Raw genomic sequence first — 24,226 nt, forward strand, 5'->3', positions numbered from 1 at the left:
GATCACACTGTCAAACAAAGAAGAGAAGGAGCAAGTTCTGAAAGCAACAAGAGAACAGCAATTCAACACATACAAAGGAAACAGCATAAGACTAAATACTGACTACTCAGCAGCCACCATGGAGGCGAGAGGGCAGTGGCATGATATATTTAAAATTCTGAGAGAAAAATTTCCAACCAAGAATACTTTATCCAGCAAAGCTCTCCTTCGAACTTGAGGGAGAGCTTAAATTTTTCACAGACAAACAAATGCTGAGAGAATTTGCTAACAAGAGACCTTCCCTACTGGAGATACTAAAGGGTGCCCTACCGACAGAGAAACAAAGGAGAGAGAGACATAGAGAAAGGTTCAGTATTAAAGAGATTCAGTATGGGTACATTAAAGGATATTAATAGAGAGAGGGAAAAATATATATGACAAACATACACCAAAGGATAAGACGGCTGATTCAAGAAATGCCTTCATGGTTATAACATTGAATGTAAATAGATTATACTCTCCAATTAAAAGATATAGATTCGCAGAATGGATAAAAAAAAAATGAACCATCAATATGCTGCATACAGGAGAGTCATCTTAGACACAGGGACACAAAGAAATTGAAAGTGAAAGGATGGAAAAAAATATTTCATGCAAGCTACAGCCAAAACAAAGCAGGTGTAGCAATATTATTCTCAGATAAAATAGACTTTAAATGCAGGGATGTTTTGAGAGACAAAGGACACTACATACTAATAAAAGGGGCAATTCAACAAGAAGAAATAACAATCATAAATGTCTATAAACCCAATCAAGGTGCCACAAAATACATGAGAGAAACACAGGCAAAACTAAAGGAAGCAATTGATGTATCCACAATAATTGTGGGAGACTTCAACACATCACTCTCTCCTATAGATAGATCAACCAGACAGAAGACCAATAAGGAAGCTGAAAACCTAAACAATCTCATAAATGAATTGGATTTAACAGACATATATAGAACATTACATCCGAAATCACCAAGATACACATTCTTCTCTAGTGCTGGCGGAACTTTCTCCAGAAGAGATTATATGCTGGGACATAAAACAAGCCTCAGTAAATTTTAAAAAATTGAAATTATTCAAAGCACATTCTCTGACCACAATGGAATACAATTAGAAGTCAATAACCATTAGACTCAGAAAATTCACAAATACCTGGAGGTTAAGCAACACACTCCTAAACAATCAGTGGGTTAAAGAAGAAACAGCAAGAGAAATTGCTAAATATATAGAGACAAATAAAAATGACAACATAACATACCAAAACCTACAGGATGCAGCAAAAGCAGCACTGAGCGGGAAATTTATAGCATTAAACACATATATTAAAAAGGAAGAAAGAGCCAAAATCAAAGAACTAATGGATCAACTGAAGAAGCTGGAAAATGAACAGCAAACCAATCTAAACCACGTAGAAGAAAAGAAATAATAAGGATTAAAGCAGAAATAAATGACATAGAGAACAAAAAAACAATAGAGAGGATAAATAACACCAAAAGTTGGTTCTTTGAGAAGATCAACAAGATTGACAAGCCTCTAGCTGGACTAACAAAATCAAAAAGAGAGAAGACCCATAAAAACAAAATAATGAATGAGAAAGGTGACATTACTGTGGATCCTGAAGAAATTAAAAAAATTATAAGAGGATACTTTGAACAACTGTATGGCAACAAACTGGATAATGGAGAGGAAATGGACAAATTCCTGGTAACATATGAACAACCTAGACTGACCAGAGAAGAAACAGAAGACCTCAACCAACCCATCACAAGCAAAGAGATCCAATCTGTCATCAAAAAGCTTCCCACCAATAAATGCCAAGGGCCAGATGGCTTCACAGGGGAATTCTACCAAACTTTCCAAAAAGAACTGACACCAATCTTACTCAAACTCGTTCAAAACATTGAAGAAAATGGAACTCTACCTAACTCATTTCATGAAGCTAACATCATTCGAATACCAAAACCAGGCAAAGATGCTACAAAAAAGGAAAACTACCTGCCAATCTCCCTAATGAATACAGATGCAAAAATTCTCAACAAAATACTTGCAAATCAAATCCAATGACACATTAAAATAATCATACACCATGACCAAGTGGGGTTCATTCCAGACATGCAAGGATGGTTCAACATAAGAAAATCAATCAATGCATTACAACACATTAACAAATCAAAAGATAAAAATCAAATGATCTCAAGAGATGCTAAAAAAGCATTTAACAAAATCCAACATCCCTTTTTAATAAAAACAATTCAAAAGGTAGGAATTGAAGGAAACTTCCTCAATATAATAAAGACCATATATGAAAAACCCACAGCCAGCATAGTCCTCAATGGTGAGAGACTGAAAGCCTTCCCTCTAAGATCAGGAACAAGACAAGGATGCCTGCTATCACCACTGTTATTCAACATTGTGCTGGAAGTGCTAGCCAGGGCAATCCGGCAAGACAAAGAAATAAAAGGCATCCAAACTGGAAAGGAAGAAATAAAACTGTCATTGTTTGCAGATGATATGATCTTATATCTGGAAAACCCTGAGAAATCGACGATACAGCTACTAGACCTAATAAACACATTTAGCAAAGTAATGGGATACAAGATTAATGCACATAAGTCAGTAATGTTTCTATATGCTAGAAATGAACAAACTGAAGAAAAAGGTACCATTTTAAATAGCAACTAAAAAAATTACCTAGGAATAAACTTAACCAAAGATGTAAAAGACCTATACAAAGAAAACTACATAACTCTACTAAAAGAAATAGAAGGGGACCTTAAAGAATGGAAAAATATTCCATGTTCATGGATAGGAAGGTTAAATGTCATTCAGATGTCAATTCTACTCAAACTCATCTACAGATTCAATGCAATCCCAATCAAAATTCCAACAACTTCCTTTCAGACTTGGAAAAGCTAGTAATCAAATTTATTTGGAAAGGGAAGATGCCTCGAATTGCTAAAGACACTCTAAAAAAGAAAAATGAAGTGGGAGGACTTACACTCCCTGACTTTAAAGCTTATTATGAAGCCACAGTTGCCAAAACAGCATGGTACTGGCACAAAGATAGACATATAGATCAATGGAATCGAATTGAGAATTCGGAGATAGACCCTCAGATCTATGGCTGACTGATCTTTGATAAGGCCCCCAAAGTCATGAACTGGGTCTTAACGGTCTTTTCAACAAATGGGGCTGGGAGAGTTGGATATCCATATCTAAAGAAATGAAAGAGGACCCCTACCTCACACCCTACACAAAAATTAACACAAAATGGATCAAAGATCTCAATATAAAAGAAAGTACCACAAAACTCCTAGAAGATAATGCAGGGAAACATCTTCAAGACCTTGTATTAGGCGGCCACTTCCTAGACTTTACACAGAAAGCACAAGCAACAGAAGAAAAAATAGATAAATGGGAACTCCTCAAGCTTAGAAGTTTCTGCACCTCAAAGGAATTTGTGAAAAGGGTAAAGAGGCAGCCAACTCAATGGAAAAAAAAACTGGAAACCATGTATCTGACAAAAGACTGATATCTTGCATATATAAAGAAATCCTATAACTCAATGAGGATAGTAGAAACAGCCCAATTATAAAATGGGCAAAAGATATGAAAAGACAGTTCTCTGAAGAGGAAATACAAATGGCCAAGAAACACATGAAAAAATGTTCAGCTTCCCTAGCTATTAGAGAGATGCAAATTAAGACCACAATGAGATACTATCTCACATCGATTAGAATGGCTGCCATTAAAAAAACAGGAAACTACAAATGCTGGAGGGATGTGGAGAAATTGGAACTCTTATTCATTGTTGGTGGGACTGTATAATGGTTCAGCCACTCTGGAAGTCAGTCTGGCAGTTGCTCAGAAAACTAGATATAGAGTTACCCCTCAGTCCAGCGATTGCACTCCTTGGTATATAGCCAGAAGATCGGAAAGAAGTGACACGAACGGATATCCGCACGCCAATGTTCATAGCAGCATTATTCACAATTGCCAAGAGATGGAAATGACCCAAACGTCCTTCAACAGATGAGTGGATAAATAAAAGGTGTATATACACAAGATGAAATACTACACGGCAGTAAGAAGGAACGATGTCGTGAAACATATGACAACATGGATGAACCTTGAAGACATAATGCTTCAAAAAGAGAAATATTATATGCTACCACTAATGTGAACATTGAAAAATGTAAAACAAATGGTTTATAATGTAGAATGTAGGGGACCCAGCAATAGAGAGCAATTAAGGAAGGGGGAACAATAATCCAATAAGAACAGATAAGCTATCGTGGGTAAATTTAACGTTCTGGGAATGCCCAGGAATGACTATGGTCTTGTTAATTTCTGATGAGTACAGCAGGAAAAGTTCACAGAAATGTTCTTATATTACGTTACTTTCTTGGGGTACAGTAGGAACATATTAGAAGTAAAGTAGTTATCTTAGGTTAGTTGTCTTTTTCTTACTCCCTTGTTATGGTCTCTCTGAAACGTCTTTTACTGTATGTTTTTTTAAATTAAAAAACAATTTTAATTTATTTTTTATTTTTTATACAGTTGATTTAAAAAAATATTAAAAAACACAATGAAAAAAATATGCAGAGCCCCCTTGAGGAGCTGCTGGAGAATGCAGGTGTATTGGGCTGCCCCATCTCAATGGTTGTTAATGTGCTCACAGATGTATGAGACTGGTGGTTTGATGGGTTGAGCCCTCTACCACAGGACTTGCCCTTGGGAAGACTGTGGCTGCAAAGGAGAGGCTAGGCCTCCTTATAATTGTGCCTAAGAGCCTCCTCCCGAATGCCTCTTTGTTGCTCAGATGTGGCCCTCTCTCTCTAGCTAAGCCAACTTGAAAGGTGAAATCACTAAGCTCCCCTCTACGTGGGATCAGACACCCAGGGGAGTGAATTTCCCTGGCAACGTGGAATATGACTCCCGGGGAGGAATGTAGACCTGGCATCGTGGGATGGAGAACATCTTCTTGACCAAAAGGGGGAAGTGAAAGGAAATGAAATAAGCTTCAATGGCAGGGAGATGCCAAAAGGAGCTGAGAGGTCACTCTGGTAGGCACTCTTATGCACAATACAGACAACCGTTTTCAGGTATGGTAGATACCTGAAACTATCAAACTACAACCCAGAACCCATGAATCTTGAAGATGATTGTATAAAAATGTAGCTTATGAGGGGTGACAATGGGATTGGGAAAGCCATAGGGACCGCACTCCTCTTTGTCTAGTTTATGGATGGATGAGTAGAAAAAAGGGGGAAGGGAAAAAACAAACAAACAAACAAAGGCATTCAGTGTTTTTTTTACTTTAATTGCTCTTTTTCACTTTAATTATTATTCTTGTTATTTTTGTGTGTGTGGTAATGAAGGTGGCAGGGATTGATTTTGGTGATGAATGCAAAACTATGTAATGGTACTGTGAACAATAGAATGTACGATTTGTTTTGTATGACTGCACGGTATTTGAAAATATCTCAATAAAATGAACTAAAAAAAAATAAAATAGATAGGTGTATAACTTCGATAAAAGTTAAAAGTACATAGGATGTCAAGCACAACCACTTTGGAAAACTGGCAATTCTACTTGTAGGTATTTACACGAAAGAAATGAAAATACATCTCTTCATGTTCATAGCAGCCTTGTTCATAATATCCCAAACTAGAAACAATCCAGATGTCCATCTATAAGGCAGTAGATAAGCTGTGGTATATTCATACAATGGAGGAGGGATTTAAAACTAAATGGAGGAGGACAGAAGAAGATGGTGGCATAGAGAAGAGTGGAAGCTAGTGTGTCCCCCAGAAGCAACTAATAAACAACCAGGAACAACTAGTAAATAATCTGGAATAACTGCAGGGAGACAAATGTGACTGTCCACTCATTATACACCAACCTGAACTGGGAGGAATGCCCGAGATTACAGCATAAAATCTGTAAACAAAAACTGCATATCCAAGCCGGGAGTTTGGGATATAATGAATAAGGCTGCTATGAACATGAAAAGACGTATTTTCATTTCTTTTGTGTAAATACCTAGAAATAGAATCGCCAGTTTTCTAAAGTGGTTGTACTTGACATCTTATGTAGTTTATTATTATTTTTTTTTATTTTTTAATTCAGTTTTTTTTTATTTTGAAAGAAATTCAAAGTTATAGAAACAGTTGCAAAAACAATACTAACCCTGTAAACAGAATTCCATCATACCCTGACCCCCCTCCCCCGATAGCCCAATCCACCAACTTTAACATGCTGTCACATCGCTATTTCTTTCCCTTCCTATCTATTATCCATCATCTATTGCTCTGTCTTCTGAACATATGAGAGCTAACTGCACACATCCTTGAACATACACTATAATTCATGTATACTCTTCCCATGAACAAGAACATTCTTTTGTGCAATCCCGTTAAGCGCAGCTAAGAGGTACCAGAGATTCAACAATGATACGAAGCTTACATTCTATATTTCCTTTTCCTTATGTCTCAACTGTGTCCCTTTGAGCCACCTGTCCTCTATCCTCCAATCCCATCCAAGTTCATCCTTGGCATTTAATTGTCATCTATTTAGACTGTCTTTTTTTTTTTTTTTTCAATTGTGAAGACATATATACAGCCTAAATCTTCCCATTCCACCCCTTCCCTAGCATTCCATTAGTGGGATTAACCACATTTAGAATGTTGTAATGCTCTTTCCCACCATCCATTACTAGAAATTTCCCTTCACCTCAAACAGCAACCCTGCACTCATTTCTTAACTCCCCATTGCCCCTTCCCCCATTTCTCTTAACCCAAACTCTACTTTTCATCTCTATGGTAATATTCTCTGACAATTTCTTTGTGTTTACTGTGGGGCTTAAAATTAACCTGCTAAATCCACATCAGTCTTGTTTTTCTTTGATACCACCTTCACTTCAATAGGACACATAAACTATGTTCCTATACTCCTCCATTCCCCCACCTTTATATAGTTGTCTAAAATTACATATTTTACATTGAGTTCAAAACCACTGATTTGTCATTAGAGTTTGTGTATTTTATATGATGTAGGAAGTAAATAGTGGAGCTACAGTTCAAAAATTATTGACTTCTATTTGTATTCCATTGTGGTTGGAGAATGTGCTTTGAGTATACTCAATTTTTTTTTTTTTTAATTTCTTGAAGCTTGTTTTATGTCCCAGCTTATGGTCCCTTCTGGAGAAAGATCTGTGATCACTGGAGAAAAATGAGTGTCCTGGTGATCTGGGATGTAAGGTACTATATATGTCTGTTAAAATTCTCTGTATCTCTTTCTCCTTTCTTTGTGTCTCTGTTGGTAGGACTCCCTTTAGTATCTGAAGTAGGGCAGGTCTTTTACTAGCAAACTCTCTCAGCATGTTTGTCTTGGAAAAATTTAAGCTCTCCTTCAAATCTGAAGGACAGTTTTGCTGGATAAAGTATTCTTGGTTGGAAACTTTTCTCTCTCAGAATTTTAAATATGTCATGCCACTGCCTTCTCGCCTCCATGGTGGCCGCTGAGTAGTCACTACTTAGTTTTATGTTGTTTCCTTTTATGTGGAGAATTGCTTTTCTCTTGCTGCTTTCAGAACTTGCTCCTTCTCTTCAGTATTTGACAGTCTGATCAGAATATGTCTCAAAGTGGGTTTATTTGGATTATTCTATTTGGAGTTCGCTGGGCATTTATGCTTTGTGTATTTACATTGCGTAAAGGTTTGGGAAGTTTTCCCCAACAATTTCTTTGAGTACTCTTTCTAGACCTTTATCCTTCTCTTCCCCTTCTGGGACACCAATGAGTCTTAAGTTTGCATGTTTTATTTTATCTATCATATCCCTGAGATCCATTTCGATTTTTTCGATTTTTTTCTCTGTTCTTTTTTTTATTCTTTCATTTTCTGTTCTGTGGACTTCTAGGACACTGAGACGTTGTTCAGCTTCCTCTAGTCTTATATTGTGAGTATCCAGAGTCTTTTTAATATGGCCAACAGTTTCTTTTATTTCCATAAGATCTATTTTTTTATTTACTCTTGCAATGTCTTCTTTATGCTCTTCTAGGGTCTTCTTTATGTCGTTTATATCCTAGGCCATGGTCTTCTTGATGTCCTTTAAATCCTTTGCCATGTTTTCATTCCTTGATTGTAGTTCTTTGATTAATTTTGCCAGGTACTGTGTCTCTTCAGATATCTTGATTTGTGTGTTTGGAGTTGGATTCTCCATATCGTCTGGTTTTATCATATGCATTAAGATTTTCTCTTGTTTTTGGCCTCTTGGCATTTGCTTTGCTTGACAGGGTTCTTTCAAGTTGTAAAAAAAAATACCTATCTAATTTTTCAGAAACACAGTTTGGTGGCGTACACTTTCTCTAACTAACCAGCAGATGGCATCTGTGAGTCACCTGTACCCCTCAAGTCAGTTCTCCACCTTGTCCCCACGGTGTGTAGGGAAATGATTCTTGTGGGGTTCAGTTGGAGAACTCAGTTTGGGTGTGTTGCTGGAGCCATCTGCCCTGAATGTGGGGCGTGTGTACGGGTGGTCAGGGAGGAAGGACAGCTTTAATATTCAAATCCCCCAGGTTCCCGGAGATTCAAGGCCGCCGCAAGAGTCTAAGCCTTCATTTCATTTCAGCCCCAGACCCTCTCTCGCTGTCCCACAAACCACCGGACTTGGCATAGTGTCCCTGGGTTCTCCAAACGGGTCCCCCCGCCCTGCTGCGATCCTCCAGGACCTCTGCCGAGGGAATGCCATGCTACATCACCAGTGCGCGCCATCCCTCAAGGGAAGCCTTGGGCCACCGGGCCGTGCTGGGCGCTTTCAGCCTGATGCAAAGATGGCCGAACGGGGCGTCTCCACACCCCCCTCCTCGCACAGTTCCTCCTTCCCAGCTTTGGGACTACTGGAGGGGCTCTGGGCTGTGGGCAAGGCTCTGGGCAGGAGTTTATCCAGCCCTCCGGGGAGCCAGCTGCTAGCCGCGGGGATTCTTTCTGCTTCCAGCTCTCCCTTCCATTCCCCCGGCCCGAAAGGTATCTGCAGCGGGCTATCTTCCAGGCCAGACACCGAGGGGCCGGCCCAGCCCCCTCTTGCTGTTTTGCTGCGTTGTTCCCACTATCACAGCTGCAGCTGCTCCTGGGTTTTTCCCTTTTTTTTTTTTTTTTTTTAAAAGAGCCCGTTGGTCTCCAAATGCCAAACCCTGGCTTCCCCAGAGTACCGCGCAGCTGCGGGTCTTTCAGCCAGCTTACTCACTCGTTTCAGAATGCAGACTCCCGGTTTCACCAAGTATACGGCCCCTGTGGAACTAGGAGACCTCGTCCAGCTGGCGCACAGCCGTAACCAGTATTCTGGGTCGCTTTCTGGTTTTTATCTAGTGCTTTTCATGGAGGTGTTTTTTTTGCCCTGTGTCACCTAGCCGCCATCTTAGTTTCTCCCCTATGTAGTTTTAACTTTTATCTCAAAGTTATACATGCATGGCCTGAACTACAAAGCCTCACGGTGCTAGAGAGCAGCACTCTCTGAGCAAGTGAATATAGCTCAGCTGATCTCCAGCTGGGGCTTTAATTAACAAAAGTGGACTGATCGATACAAGCTACGAATTCCCAAAAAGCAGACAGAGGCTTTTGGTGAAGACTGTCCTTGGAGAGCCAGAGGGTGGCCACGGACTGGCCCTGAAGAGGGCTTTCTGTCCCTTTTTCAGCTCAATGGGAAAAGCTTCAGCCATTTTAAGTTCCCAGTGCTCTGACCCAGATAAGGGTGGAGACAGCACGGGCAGAGAGACTATTCAAATGTAAATGACTACTCCCTGAGGGGTGTATCTTCCCTAAGAGGAAGAAGTGGTGCCAAGCACTATTACCTGCCTTCCATTCAGAACCAGACCCCACAGCCTGGGGGAAAACAACCTTGGGACATACCTCCTTATACCAGTTGGGAGCTATGGCTGACAGGCACCACCTGCTGGGCAGAAAAGCAAAGTGACTTGAGGCCTCACAGGGTGTATCAAGCTTCTAAGACACACTCAGGGAAACCAGATACTATTCCCTCCTTCCAAGACCTGAGCCCTTTCTGGTCTGGGAAAAACTGATTGGGGTAACCAAGGAAACAATGCCTAGACAACAGAAAACTACAACCTACACTAAGAAAACCAAAGTTATGGCCCAGTCAAAGGAACACGCTTACACTTCAACTGAGATACAGGAATTGAAACCACTAATGCTAAATCAATTTAAAAAGTTCAGGGAAGATATGGCAAAAGAGATGAAGTGTATAATGAAAACATTAGGGGTATCTAAGGTAAAAGCTGAAACCTCGAAAAAACAACTGGCAGAATCTATGGAAATGAAAACAACTGGCATCTCTACAAGAGATGAAAGACACAATGGAGATTTACAACAGCAGATCTCAAGAGGTAGAAGAAAACACTCAGGAACTGGAGAACAAGGCACCCTTTTGAAAGTCTACACACAAAAGAACCGATAGAGAAAAGAATGGAAAAATATGAGCAATTTCTCCGGGAATTGAAGGACAAAATGAAATGCAGGAATGTAAGTGTCATTGGTGTCCCAGAAGGAAAAGAGAAGGGAAAGGGGGCAGAAGCAATAATAGAGGAAATAACCAATGAAAATTTCCCATCTCTTATGAAAGACATAAAATTACAGATCCAAGAAGCACAACATACCCCAAACAGAAGAGCTCTGAATAGGCCTATGCCAAGACACTTAAAAATCAGATTATCAAACATCAAAGATAAAGAGAGAATACTGAAAGCAGCAAGAGAAAAGTGACCCATTACATACAAAGGAAGCTTGATAAGACTATGTGCGGATTTCTCAACAGAAATTACGGAGGCAAGAAAGAAGTAGGGTGATACATTTAAGATACTGAAAGAGAAAAACCGCCAACTAAGAATCCTATATTCAGCAAAACTGTCCTTCAAATATAAGGGAAAGCTTCAAATATTCTCTGACAGACAATGACAGAGTTTGTGAACAAGATACCTGCTCTATGGGAAACACTAAAGGAAGCACTGCAGACAGAAAGGAAAAGACAGGAGTGTGAGGTTTGGAACACAGTTTTGGGAGACAGTAGCACAGCAATGTAAGTACACTGAACAAAGATGACTGTGAGTATGGATGAAAGAGGAAGGTTAGGACCATGTGGGACACCAGAACGAAAGACGAAATACAGACTGGGACTGTATAACTCAGTGAAACCTAGGGTGCTCAATGATTGTAAGAAAAGGTAGAAATATGTTTTTACGTGAGGTAGAACAAATGGATGTCAACATTGCAAGTTGTTAAAAACAGGGTGGTATGGGGGGATATAATTAATGCAAACTAGACACTATAATTAACAGAAACATTGTATTATGCTTCCTTTAATATAACAAAGGCAATATACCAAAGCTAAATGCATACTGTGGTGGGGGGTGGGGTACGCACAGGGGAAGGGTATGGGACTCCTGGCATTGGTGATATTGCCTGACTCTATTCCACTTTAGTTTAATGCTATGTTTCCTTTTGTTGCTTTCTAGCTGTCATGTTTTTTTTCTCTCTTTCCTTTGTCTCTCTATCTTCTTTGAATCTTCCTCTTGCTTTGTGGAAGAAATGGAGATGCCCTTATATAGATAGTGGCAACAGTGCTGAATATATAAATATGCGACTATACAGGGAACCAATAATTGTTTACTTAGGATGGAATGTATGGTGTGTGAACAAAACTGCCTCTAAAAAAAATGGGTTGATGAAGAAACCTCGAGGGCACTATACTGAGTGAAATAAAACAGACAGAAAAGGACAAATATTGCAGGGTTTCACTGATATGAACTAATTATAACAGGTAAACTCATAGACATGAAATATAAGTTACCAGGATATAGAATGAGGTTAAAGAAGGGGAGCAGTTGCTTATTATGAGTAGAATGTTCAACTATGGTGAACTTAAATGTTTGGCAATGGACAGAGGTGACGGTAGCATGTTGTGAGAATAACTAACAGTGCTGAAGGTAGTGGAAAGGGGAAGCTCAGAGTCATATATGTCACCAGAAGGAAAGTTGGATTTTAAAAGATGGGAATGTATAAAACAGTGAATCTTCTAGTGGACAATGCATTTGTCAAAACTTATCACATTGTACACTTAAGATACGTGCATTTTACTGTATGTAAATTTTGTCTCGATTCAAAATGAAAAGAGCATTTGAAATAAAAACAAAATAATAAATATGCCTACCTTTTATTTCACAAATACTTAACACTACCTATGTCTCTCAGACAAGAGAAGAGCATTAAGTTGATCTCAAAATGACTTATTTTATTTAGCTTAAAGAATTTAAAATTATCATGGATTCAAAATAATTCATGTTCATCTTCCCATCTTACGAATTATATATAAACAAATCAATAGTAATTAACACTACTATTGAGTCACTAACTAGAAACCACAAAGCGAATCAAAATCCACTTAACTCTGAGTTGTTAATAAACTCGTTAATTCAGAAGTAGAAAAGGGACAGAAATCATGAAAAGAACAGCTTTGGGATGCTCACTACAGCAATCTCTTAAATATATGAAAACCTCTGGAAAGTTTACATCTATTAACAGGATGCAACCAAAATGGTCTTTTATGTCCAATTGTTTCAATTTCTTGGCGATCATTCCACATCAACACAAAACAACCTGTTTTTATTTTTTGTGGTTGTATTCCATTGTGTGGATATATATTACCATCAATTTAATTAGTTACAAATGACAGCTATTTAGGTCATTTCCAGGGTTTTACTATTACAAATAGGGCTATAATAAAATCCTACACAATCTTTGCCCATGTCTACAAATATCTCTGTAGTTTTATTACATTTATAATAGCAGGTATTTAAAACTAAAATTGCCTAATGCCAATGCCATGGACAAGAAAGAAAGAAGAAAAATTTATCTTCCTGCTGTCCTTAGGACAGAAAGCTGGCTATTTTATAATTGTTGCTGTTCTGCTACATAATTACAGTTAAAAAGATCTCTGTAAATTAGGGTTAGAAAACTTATTGCACTTGTTAACCTCAATGATTGCAATTTCCAAATAACTACTCACTTCCCAAACATGATTCAAAACACAGACCTATAAGCTATATTAGAATGGTTTACAGGTAGGTGCATCCTCCACAATGGGGATCCATTAATCTTTCCAAAATGCAGCTCGGAGCATTTCCATGCACTATCTAAAATATTTTGAAGTTTTTCCACCTCAATCACATCACCTTCATGATCAAAGATCTTTCATGATCCAGCCCTTGCTTACCTTTCCAGACTTACTGTAGGCCACCTTTTTTCAGGTAATCAAATCTCCAGTAATTCCAAATAATCTGCTGTTTCCTCTACACAACACTTTTTCTTTACAACTCTACCACTTCATGGCTGTTTATCCCTTGCACTGTCTATCAAATCACTATTTTGTTTTTCAAATTATGGATCAAAAGTCACCCCCTGGAATATTGTCATTAATCCCTTTAGACTGAAAAAATAATCTTGGTTTTTAACCCAGTTAAATCTACAAGCTCCTTAAAGGCAGGAATTGGCTTTCAGCATAGTACCTAGCTCCACAAATGCTACTGAATTAAAGAGGCAAGGAAGGATGTTGTTTAAGTTATTTCATAGTCCTTTCAACTCTATTACTTGGACTGTCTTGGATTAATCATTAAAAAACAAACAAAACACAGACAAGTAGTACATCTGAGGGGTTGAGAGTTGTGTATGAAAATTAAAAAATTTTTATGTTTATAATTTGGTGACATTCTTTTAAAAGGAGAGCTCATATGGCTTATCCAGATCCTTCTAACCTAATAATGACATTTAATTTCAGTGCATTTTTACTGAAATGTATCTTAAATTGCAGTCCTTGAACATGTAAGTTTTAATGATAGGAACCTTGATAGGTTACATAAATTCTTAAACTAGAAATCTAAGAGTAATTTCATATGCTGTGATTACCATGCCCACCCTGTCTCACACCAGCCTAGTTTTTAATAATCTGCCTCTAACATTAATCTATGATTACTGCCTGGAAAGAGATTTTCTTTTCATAATGGTTAACTATTAAATTGCCTTCAAATTGAAAGTAAATGAGAATGAGAATAATATTCGATATATGAAGATCATGAAAATTAATGCTGAAGGTCATCCAGCAAAAGAGGAAACAAAAATCACTATTAGTCAATTTAAAACAATCTTCATATGGAAATACAGCCTTAAGGACAAAACATGCTACAAATTATTGCTCACCTTTAGCGCTCCATAACACAATCCATATAGTAAGGCTACTGCCATAATGCTACATATGAAACTGTAAAGTGCTGCAAGCAGGCTTGTGGTGGCTAGTTAGTAAAGGGAAAAATAAATTAGTATTTTATACAGGTCTATGGAAAAAACATCTTAAAAGGTCACCAATGTGCATTTAAAATGTTAGTGTTGACTACAATTAAATACTACTTGTTCTGATTTTAGAAATTCAGTTACTTCATCCTGTGCTTTCAAAAGATTTGAAATAGCAAAGTTTGCTATCCTCAATTTTTGATACAGGATAAAATGTATTCATCTTCAAGCAATGAATATTTATAAAGAGCAGGAAAAAAGAGTACCTATATTATCCTTCAGCAATGTATCTTCTATTAGCAAAAAGTATGGGAAAATAAAGCTTGTAGAGGCCTGAAAAGGGCCTGGATATTCATTAAGTATGCACTGAAAGTAATCACTCTATGTAAACAGTACTTGTATTACCCACAGAAGTAAATCTGTATTTCCATGTGTTAATTAATTCTCACAAAAAAGTATAAATCTGACTAATTACTTAACAACAACAACAAAAATAGATCCAAAGGTATCACTAGTAATAAGGAATAGGAAATGACTAAGATAGCTAGAATTTGTTTGTAATATATGGATAATAGATTTTCTTTAATGGTAAACTAACACAATTTTTCAAAATACTGAAAATACTCTAGATACATAGTCATATACAAAAAAACTTAGTTTTTATTTAATATGTAAGCCATAATATCAACATTTTACCAACCCAGATGATTTCAATGCATATACATAAGAGATAAATGAGGATTGTAAATGTGAAGTGTGAAGAGAAATACACTATAAAATTATGATAATCTTTCCCTTTTTAATTTCTTCTCTAGTTGTACACTCGTCTTCTAGTAAAATTTTAAATAAACTAAATAATAATATTTTTAACAGTGGTGGCAATGGGGTAAAAACTAAGGATAACAAAGGAAGGAACAATGAATATGACATATTTATATTTGTACCATATTTATATTTCCCTTCTCTGACAAGAAGAAATCTGGCTCCCATATGAAAGCCTATGGAGTCATTTTCAAGTTCTGGAAACCATTATCTATTCCAGAGTAATCTGGTATGGTCTTCCTTATCTTTTAAATAAAAGATTCATGTATGATAGGGGAATAGATTTTCTAAGTATATCAATTCATATATGTGTATCCACATACTCTATCTTAAGGCTCATTTAGCAAAATGCTTTTAAAGTTCCCATTCTAAAGATAAAACAAAGCGCTGATATCAAATAAATAAGACATACCAAGTACATACCCAGTTTGAAATCCAAAATAAGGCCATGTGTCATAGCTCAATCTATTTTAGACAAGTGATATTTTATAAATATCTGGCAAGTCTATACAGATTCCATTTAAACTCACTAAAACTTTTAGTTTTAGGCAATGTAACTGACTTGACTACTTTTCCTATCTACAAATTGATTCCTACTCCATCTTCAATTATTAAATAGGTACCTTTCCCCCACTTTCATTTCTAAAATAAAAACTGGAAAAGCATTTTAAATGTTCACATTATTACTTCACGATACATAAAAGTAATACTGAGATCAGTGATTTTAAAAGAAGTACTCACCGTTACCACCAAAGACATGAATATCCAGTTGTTCACAAAGGTACATTACAAACGTATTCACCTGAGGCAGGAGACCAATGAAAAATACTATTGGGAAACAGAGTGTAAACACTAGAGAAGGAAAGAAGAGTATATTAAAAATATTATACTGTATCCTACTGTTTATTTAAAGGTTATAAGATAAATGATGAAAAGGAATCCAAAATTAATACAACCTACTAAGCAATTTTTAACATTTCATTTTAAATTATTTATCTCTACATAACTGCTTGGGTATAGAATAAAATCTTTCACCTATAAACAACACCTCTTAAAATTATTTCAATGATTTTTACATAATAGGAACCTGAGATATACAATCCAAAAGGAAACTTCCCATTTCATCTGCATTGAGTACAGAATTACTATATTTGTTTTTCATTAGCTTTTATCAATCATAATAGATCTATAGTTTGTTCCTCATGAGATTATCACAATAAATGGCAAAATGAGCTTAATAAAACATTACTTATATAATAGATTTACTTATCAATGAACTGTTTATATATAAATAAATGACTCACCTATAACCAAATCCCTGGCTGATATGAGCACCAGTGGATTGGTGAAAGTTATTCCATATAATTTGAACTTGGTAGTAGTAAGGTTTTTGCTACCATAATCCAAGAGCCAAATAAGGCCACAACATAAGCAGAAATAAACTGGTCTACTGTAAGCAATGATACGATTATGACCCTGAAAATGATATTTAAAAAGAAGTCAGTTTAGTTAAAGTGTGACAACTAGCTATTGAGAACTTTCATATTTTAAGGATTCAAAATGCTTTCACATGGAAGACAGGTTTCTGCTTGTCAGGAATAGAGATACAAACACCATACAAATACAAATACATCACAAAAGATTAAAATGAACCCTGTGACCTAGGATTCAAATCGGAGGATATCAGCATGAATGCATTATTATTTTTTTGTTCTCTAATTTATATCTTTTATGGAAGTAACTGTTTTTTAATACTTTTTATCATGAAATTTAACATATATCCATAACAGTGATAACTTTGAAAGAATGGTTTAACAAGTAGTAAAGGAGCAAATTTCAAAGAATATTATGGGTTACCGTTCCACAATTTCAGTTCTTTCTTTCTAGCTATTAGAATACCCTAGTATTTAAAAAGTATACATGTATTTATATAAAGATGCAGTATTTGTAATCCTTTACTAAATCCTATCTTCTCTGTTGCTACCCCTTCCGCTCATTTAATCACTTTCTCAATCTTCAGGGTTGTCTAGGCAGTGACCACCCTAATTTGTTCATATTGAAAAAGGGTGTTGACATTATGGGGAAGGGGGCTGTATCTGAATGCTGTTCTTAAAGAGTCTGTTGCCTCTGGGATGAACTCATTATTTTTAATATGCGTACAGATAGACATAGGAATTGATGTAAATGTATATATGTGTATACATATGTGTATATACATTATCTACATATATTTCTTAGCTTTAGCCACTGAAAGGACCTACAGGCAATGGCACTCCAGTAACGAAGATTACTAGTGTCCAGATCTTAGTTTCTACATATCATTCTTCATTAAAAAGAACCACTATTCTTCATTAAAAAGAAGCAGTACCCTAAAGAGAAATGGGTGGTTTTTGGCCAAGTTAGGGAAAATAGAAGATTAGTTTGGAACTTCCTGTGCCAAAAAGTAAGGAAGTCTCCAAAGTATGATAAGGATATGGAAAAAGACACACAAGGTAACTTGATGGCTCCCAATGGCCAAATCAAGGACAATCTGAGAATCAAAATAAATAACGAAGGTAACAGGATATAGTCCATTTAATAAAATAAGAATTCACAAATTCACATAGTACTAATAGAGACAGAACAGAAAGCTCTTCCCTACAATAAAAAATATTCTAATAAATGTAGAAGGAAAGATGGAATTAAAAAATCACAAAAGTCACCATTTAGCAACAATCAGACAATAACTGACTCAAGGAAGAAATATCAATAGATACAAAAACAAATGGGTGAAAGTTTTTGGAGTAATAGGACATTCATACAATCTCAAAGACTGTCCCTATCAGTTACTTATTAACTATAAAGAGAAAAATGGTAATATTACAAAGGGGAGTATTAAGGAGGGGTAGGGAGTGAGGAGACTTTTTTTTTTACTACCAGGGGGGCATTTGGCAAAGTATGGAGACATTTTTGATTGTCACAACTGGAGGGAGGCCATCTAATGGGAAGAAGCCAGAAATGATGCTAAATATACAAAATCACAACACAGCCCTGCTCTTTCCCCCCAACCCCTCCACTGGCCCATGCACAACAAAGAATCATCTGATTCAAAATGTTAGTGGTGCAAACGTTAAGAAACCCTGCAGGAGAGAAATCTGGCAGGTACCACCTTACCCAAATGATCAAAATAATGGTAAATAGTAAAGTATGAGTAATCATAAGTAATAGGTTAAATCGACATAATGTGCTTCCTAATATGATACATTGGGAAGAAGATATCTGTTGTGCAGTAGTATTCCTATCAAAAATGCATGGCTAGTATCTAATCAAGAAGAAATATCAGAGAAACTCAAATTGAGGGACAATATACAAAATAACTGGCCTGTATACATCAGAAACGAAAACATCATGAAAGAGAAATATTGAAGAACTGCATCAAATTAAAGTTCGTAGCAGCATTATTACCAATTGCCAAAAGATGGAAGCAACCTAAATGTTCATCAACAGATGAATGCATAAACCAAATGTGGTACGTACATACAATGGCATATTATCTGGCAATAAAAAGGAATGAAGTTTTGATACATGCAACAACATGCATAAACCTTAAGGATATCAGGTTGAGTGAAATAAGACAGACACAAAAAGACAGTGTCTGATCTTACTAATATGAACCAATTAGAATATGCTAATTTACAAAGTCAGAAACTAGAATACGGGTCATCAGGGGCCAGGGTGGGGGAACAGAATAGGGAAGTAATGCTTAACTGGTAAGGAGTTTTGTCTGGGGTGATGGAAAAGTTTTGGTAATGGATGGTGCAATGGTAGTATAACATTGTAAATGTAATTAACTCCACTGAATCATGAATTAGAATGTGGTTAAAAAAGGAAATTCTGGGTTGTGTATATGTTATTTGAATAAAATTTTTAAAAACCACAGGTGAACAACACCAACATTAAACCCTAATGTAAGAGAGAACCTAAAATGGTGGCTAGGAAAGACAGGGCAAAAAAACACCTCTGTGAAAAATACTAGATAGATGCCAGAAGTGACCCAGAACACCAGTTCCAGTGATGTACCAGCTGGACAAGGTCTGCTAAATCCACAGGGACCATGCACTTGGTGAAACCAGGAGTCTGTGTTCTGAAACAAGTGAGTGAGCCTGCTGAATGTCCGGCAGCCATGCTGCGGGGTAGGGAAACCATGGGTTGATGTTTGGAGGTGGACTAGTTCTTTTTCAAAAAAAACCCAATAGCAGCTGCAGATATGGCAGCAAGTACCACACAGTGAAGCACAGCAGGAAAGGGCTGTGAGAACACCTCAATATCTGGCATGGAAGATAGCCTTTCATGCACCCACTGCTAGTTGTCTTGGAGTGAGGAGGGTGGAGGTGAGCCAAAAGGGGAAAAAAACCATGGCCCTGGCAGCCATCTTCCCGGCGAGCTGGGAATGCTCCTGCCCGGCACCGGAGCCAAAGCCCAGAGCTGTGCCAAGGGACCCAGTGTGATGGGAAGTGTTTCTGGCCACACCATGCACACGCTACAATATCAGGCATGGACAACAGCCTTTCGCACACCCACAGCTAACTGTCCCGGAGCTGGGACGGCGCTGCTGTGTGAAAAGGGGGAAATTAACATGCCCCATTCAACCATCTTTACAGCAGGCTGAGAACGCCCCTGCACGGCCCAGCAGCCCAGGGCTTCCCTTGAGGGACAGTGTGCACTTGTGTTGTAGCACAGCCTTCCCTCAGCAGAGGCCCTAGAAGGGCACGGCTAGGAAGAGGAACCCACCTGGAAATCCCAGGGACCCTACACCAATACAAAGGACTTGTGGGTCAGTGGCAGAGACAATCTGTGGCAAGACTGAAATGAAGGTTTAGACTCTTGCAACAGCCTAAATCTCCAGGAACACCTGGGAGGTTTGATTATTAAAGCTGCCCTGCCTCCCTAACCGCTCAGACACACGCTCCACGTTCGGGGCAGACAGCACCAACAACACACCCAAACTTGGTGCACCAACTGGACCCCACAAGAACCAGACCCCCACACACCACAAAGACAGTTGGGGAGAACTGACTTGAGGGGAATAGGTGACTCGCGGATGCCATCTGCTGGTTAGAGAAAGTGTACGCCACCAAGCTGTACATCTGACAAATTAGAGATTGGTGTCTGAATAATCCTTCATATCCTAAAAGAACCCTATCAAGTAAAGCAAATGCCAAGGGGCCAAAAACAACAGAAAATTTTAAAGCACATGAACAAACCAGACAATATGGATAACCCAAACCCAAATACCCAAATCAAAAGATCAGAGGAGAAACAGTACCTGGAGCAATTAATCAAAGAACTAAAGACAAACAACAAGAGCATGGCACAGGATATAAAGGACATAAAGAAGACCCTAGAAGAGCATAGAGAAGAAATTGCAAGAGTAAATAAAAAAACAGAAGATCTTATGGAAACAAAAGAAACTGTTGGCCAAATTAAAAAGACTCTGGATACTCATAATACAAGATTAGAGGAAGTTGAACAACGACTCAGCCTCCTTGAGGACCACAGAACAGAAAATGAAATAACAAAAGAAAGAATGGAGAAAAAAATTGAAAAAATTGAAATGGATCTCAGGGATATGATAGATAAAATAAAATGTCCAAATATAAGACTCATTGGCGTCCCAGAAGGGGAAGAGAAGGGTAAAGGTCTAGAAAGAGTATTCAAAGAAATTGTTGGGGAAAACTTCCCAAACCTTCTACACAATATAAATACACAAAGCATAAATGCCCAGTGATCTCCAAATAGAATAAATCCAAATTAACCCACTCCAAGAAGTATTCTGATCAGACTGTCAAATACTGAAGAGAAGGAGCAAGTTCTGAAAGCAGCAAGAGAAAAGGAATTCACCACATACAAAGATAACAACATAAGACTAAGTAGTGACTACTCAGAGGCCACCATGGAGGGGATGACATATTTAAAATTCTGAGAGAGAAAAATTTCCAAGCAATACTTTATCCAGCAAAACTGTCCTTCAAATTTGAGGGAGAGCTTAAATTTTTCCCAGACAAACAAACGCTGAGAGATTTTGCTAATAAAAGAACTACCCTACTTCAGATACTAAAGGGAGTCCTACCCACAGAGAAACTAAGAAAGGAGAGAGAGAAATGGAGAAATTTAACAGACATATATAGAACATTACATCCCAAATCACCAGGATACACATTCTTCTCTAGTGATCATGGAACTTTCTCCAGAATAGACCATAAGCTGGGACATAAAACAAGCCTCAATAAATTTTAAAAAATTGAAATTATTCAAAGCACATTTTCTGACCACAATGGAATACAAATAGAAGTCAATAACCATCAGAGACATAGAAAATTCACAAACACCTGGAGGTTAAAAATGAGGGGGAGATGGAAACATTCCCAGATAATCAAAAGCTGAGGGACTTCATCACCAATAGATCAGTCCTACAAGAAATGCTAAAGGGAATTGTGCAGGATGAAAGGGACACTAAACAATTGACTGAAACCACATGAAGAAATAAAGATTTCCAGTAAAGATCACATGATAAATATAAATACCAATACTATTGTATTTTTGATTTGTAACTCCACTATTTACTTCCTACAGGATCTAAAATACATAAAGTGTAATGATAAATCAGTGATTTTGGAGTCAATGTAAAATATGTAATTTTTGACAAGAACTACATAAAGGTGGGGGAATGGAGAAGAATAGGAACATAGTTTATGTGTCCTATTGAATTTAAGTTGGTATCAAAGAAAACAAGATTGTTATAGACTTAAATGTTAAATTTAAGCCCCATGGTAAATACAAAGAGAGTATCAGAGAATATGATCATAGAAATGAAAAGTAGAGTACGGGTTACGAGAAGTGGAGGAAGGGGCAATGGGGAGTTAATAAGAAATGAGTGTAGAGTTTCTGTTTGGGGTGAAGGGAAATTTCTAGTAATGGATGGTGGGAAGATGGCATTGCAACATTGTGAATGTGATTAATCCCACTAAATGGAATGCTTGGGAGGGGCTGGAATGGGAAGATTTATGCTGTACACATGTTTCCACAATTGAAAAAACAGATAGTCTAAATAGATAATGACAATTAAATGCCATAGATGATCCTGGATAAGATCTAAGAATAGAGGAGAAAAGACTCAAAAGGACACAACTGGGACACAAGAAAAAAATGAAATATAGAATGTAAGCTTTATATCAATGTTAAATTTCTTGAACTTTTTAACTACACTTAATGTGATTATATAAATGAATATTCTTGTTCATAGGAAATGTATATGTGAATTATATTATTTGTTCAAGGATGTGTGCAACTTGCTCTCATATGTTCAGAAGACAGAGCAATAGATGATGGATGATAGGGAGGGAGGGAAGGAGGGAGGGAAAGAAAGAAATGGTAAAGTGACAAAATATTAAAGTTGGTAGATCGGGGTTTTGGTGGAGGGGGGATGGTGTATGCTGGAGTTCTGTGTATGGGGTTTGTATTATTTTTGCAACTGTTACTGTAAGTTTGAATTTATTAAAAAAAAAAACAAACCCTAATGTAAGCTTTGGACTGCAGTTCTTAGCATTGGACTGCAGTTCTTAGCATAATTATTATAATTTTTTTTTCCACCAGCTGCAAAACAAAGGTACCACACTAGTACAAAGTTAATAATAGAGAAAACTGAGTGTGAAGAGGGGTGGGGAGGAGGCTATAGGGGAACTCTTATTTTCTGCATGATTTTTCTGTAAACCTGTAACTTCTATAACAAAAAAATTTTTTTCTTTTTAAGAAAACATTGTCACAAAATAAGAAACATAACTAGTTAAAAGAAAACTGCTTACCTCCTTTTGTTTTGCTCATCTATTCCCATTAACAGGTAAAAAGTGGGTAAAAATTAATTACATTTTAAAAACAGAAACAAATATTACCATAAACTGTACTTGAAGTCCGTGTTTTTTTTTAACTATTTTCAAGAGAATGCCCTTTGGTCATTCTATTAAACAAATACTCTCAAGTATAAAAGTGGATCATTCTTCACAATATATAGGGTTAGGTTGCTAATATTTTTGTCTAAAGTCACAAAGTAAATAAGGGTTTTAGTTCTTAATTTAGTCCAAAGGTCCAAACACCAGATCAACAGATTATTTATTGCTCTTAATAATTACCGAAATAAAATCATATTTGTCCTACTTCAAACTTCTGTTTGACTACTTCACAATTTATTATTCAAACTTTATTAATTGCAAATCACCAAATAAGCATGAGTTTATAGGAACCATGCTGCCTAACTGATACCACTTCTGAAACTGGCTGTCAAAAAAGGAAGTATTTTTCTTATTGTCCACAAGTACAATGTTATTTTATGGCATCTAATAAATCACCTATATTTCTAGTAGTGTGTCAAAACTTAAATGAGAAACATAACATAAATTTTAATTTAATCTGACACGCAAAAAAAAAGAGGCTTTGATGAATACTCAGGAGCTACAAGTTATAGGCATATTAGAGTGACTTACATGTCTGGGAGAAGAAGAATCTGGTTGAACACTCTAAAATTAAAACAGAAAGACAGGTTATAGTACTGAAATCCTGGTAATTTTAGAAACAACTTTGAAAATGCCTGAAATGATGTCAATTAAATATGTCACAATCAAGAAACAACCTATACCGATTCTGTTCCAAAGAAACAACTCCATATACTGGTGTCACTGTGATATTAAAAACATTACAAACCTTCACTTACTCTTAAAATTTTAAGGTTAATTAATAATTTGCATCTAGCTTCATGTTTCTGAAAAGACAGATGGCAGAGAGATCCACCTTATTGCTTGGCTCATAATTACATACAAGTACATTTAAGGTAGAATCCTTTGTCATGCAATATCATCCATTCAGGAAATGCATAATATGGCTAGCTTCTAAAATGCTTACAAAACAATTCAAGGGTATTTGTATTAAATATATTACCTGCAACATCAAAATCATTAAATTATAAAATTAAACTTTATCCTTATAAGAGAC

General features: G+C 36.9%; 1 protein-coding gene across 12 annotated transcripts in view; it reads right to left on the reverse strand.

Moving 5' to 3' along the window:
• PCNX1 (pecanex 1) overlaps window positions 1–24,226 on the reverse strand; it is a 206,691-nt gene that overhangs the window by 53,796 nt on the left and 128,669 nt on the right. For 11 of the 12 annotated variants that reach the window (XM_037832388.1, XM_037832394.1, XM_037832391.1 and 8 more), the window contains 4 exons: window positions 23,722–23,754; window positions 16,510–16,681; window positions 15,947–16,057; window positions 14,294–14,385 (listed from right to left, as the gene is read on the reverse strand). In XM_037832388.1, the coding sequence (XP_037688316.1) occupies window positions 14,294–14,385; window positions 15,947–16,057; window positions 16,510–16,681; window positions 23,722–23,754 (408 nt within the window). The remainder of the gene's footprint in view (window positions 1–14,293; window positions 14,386–15,946; window positions 16,058–16,509; window positions 16,682–23,721; window positions 23,755–24,226) is intronic. The other variant, XM_037832395.1, reaches the window with a different exon arrangement.

Source organism: Choloepus didactylus, chromosome 4, assembly GCF_015220235.1.
Source record: "Choloepus didactylus isolate mChoDid1 chromosome 4, mChoDid1.pri, whole genome shotgun sequence".
Classification (NCBI taxonomy): Eukaryota; Metazoa; Chordata; class Mammalia; order Pilosa; family Megalonychidae; genus Choloepus; species Choloepus didactylus.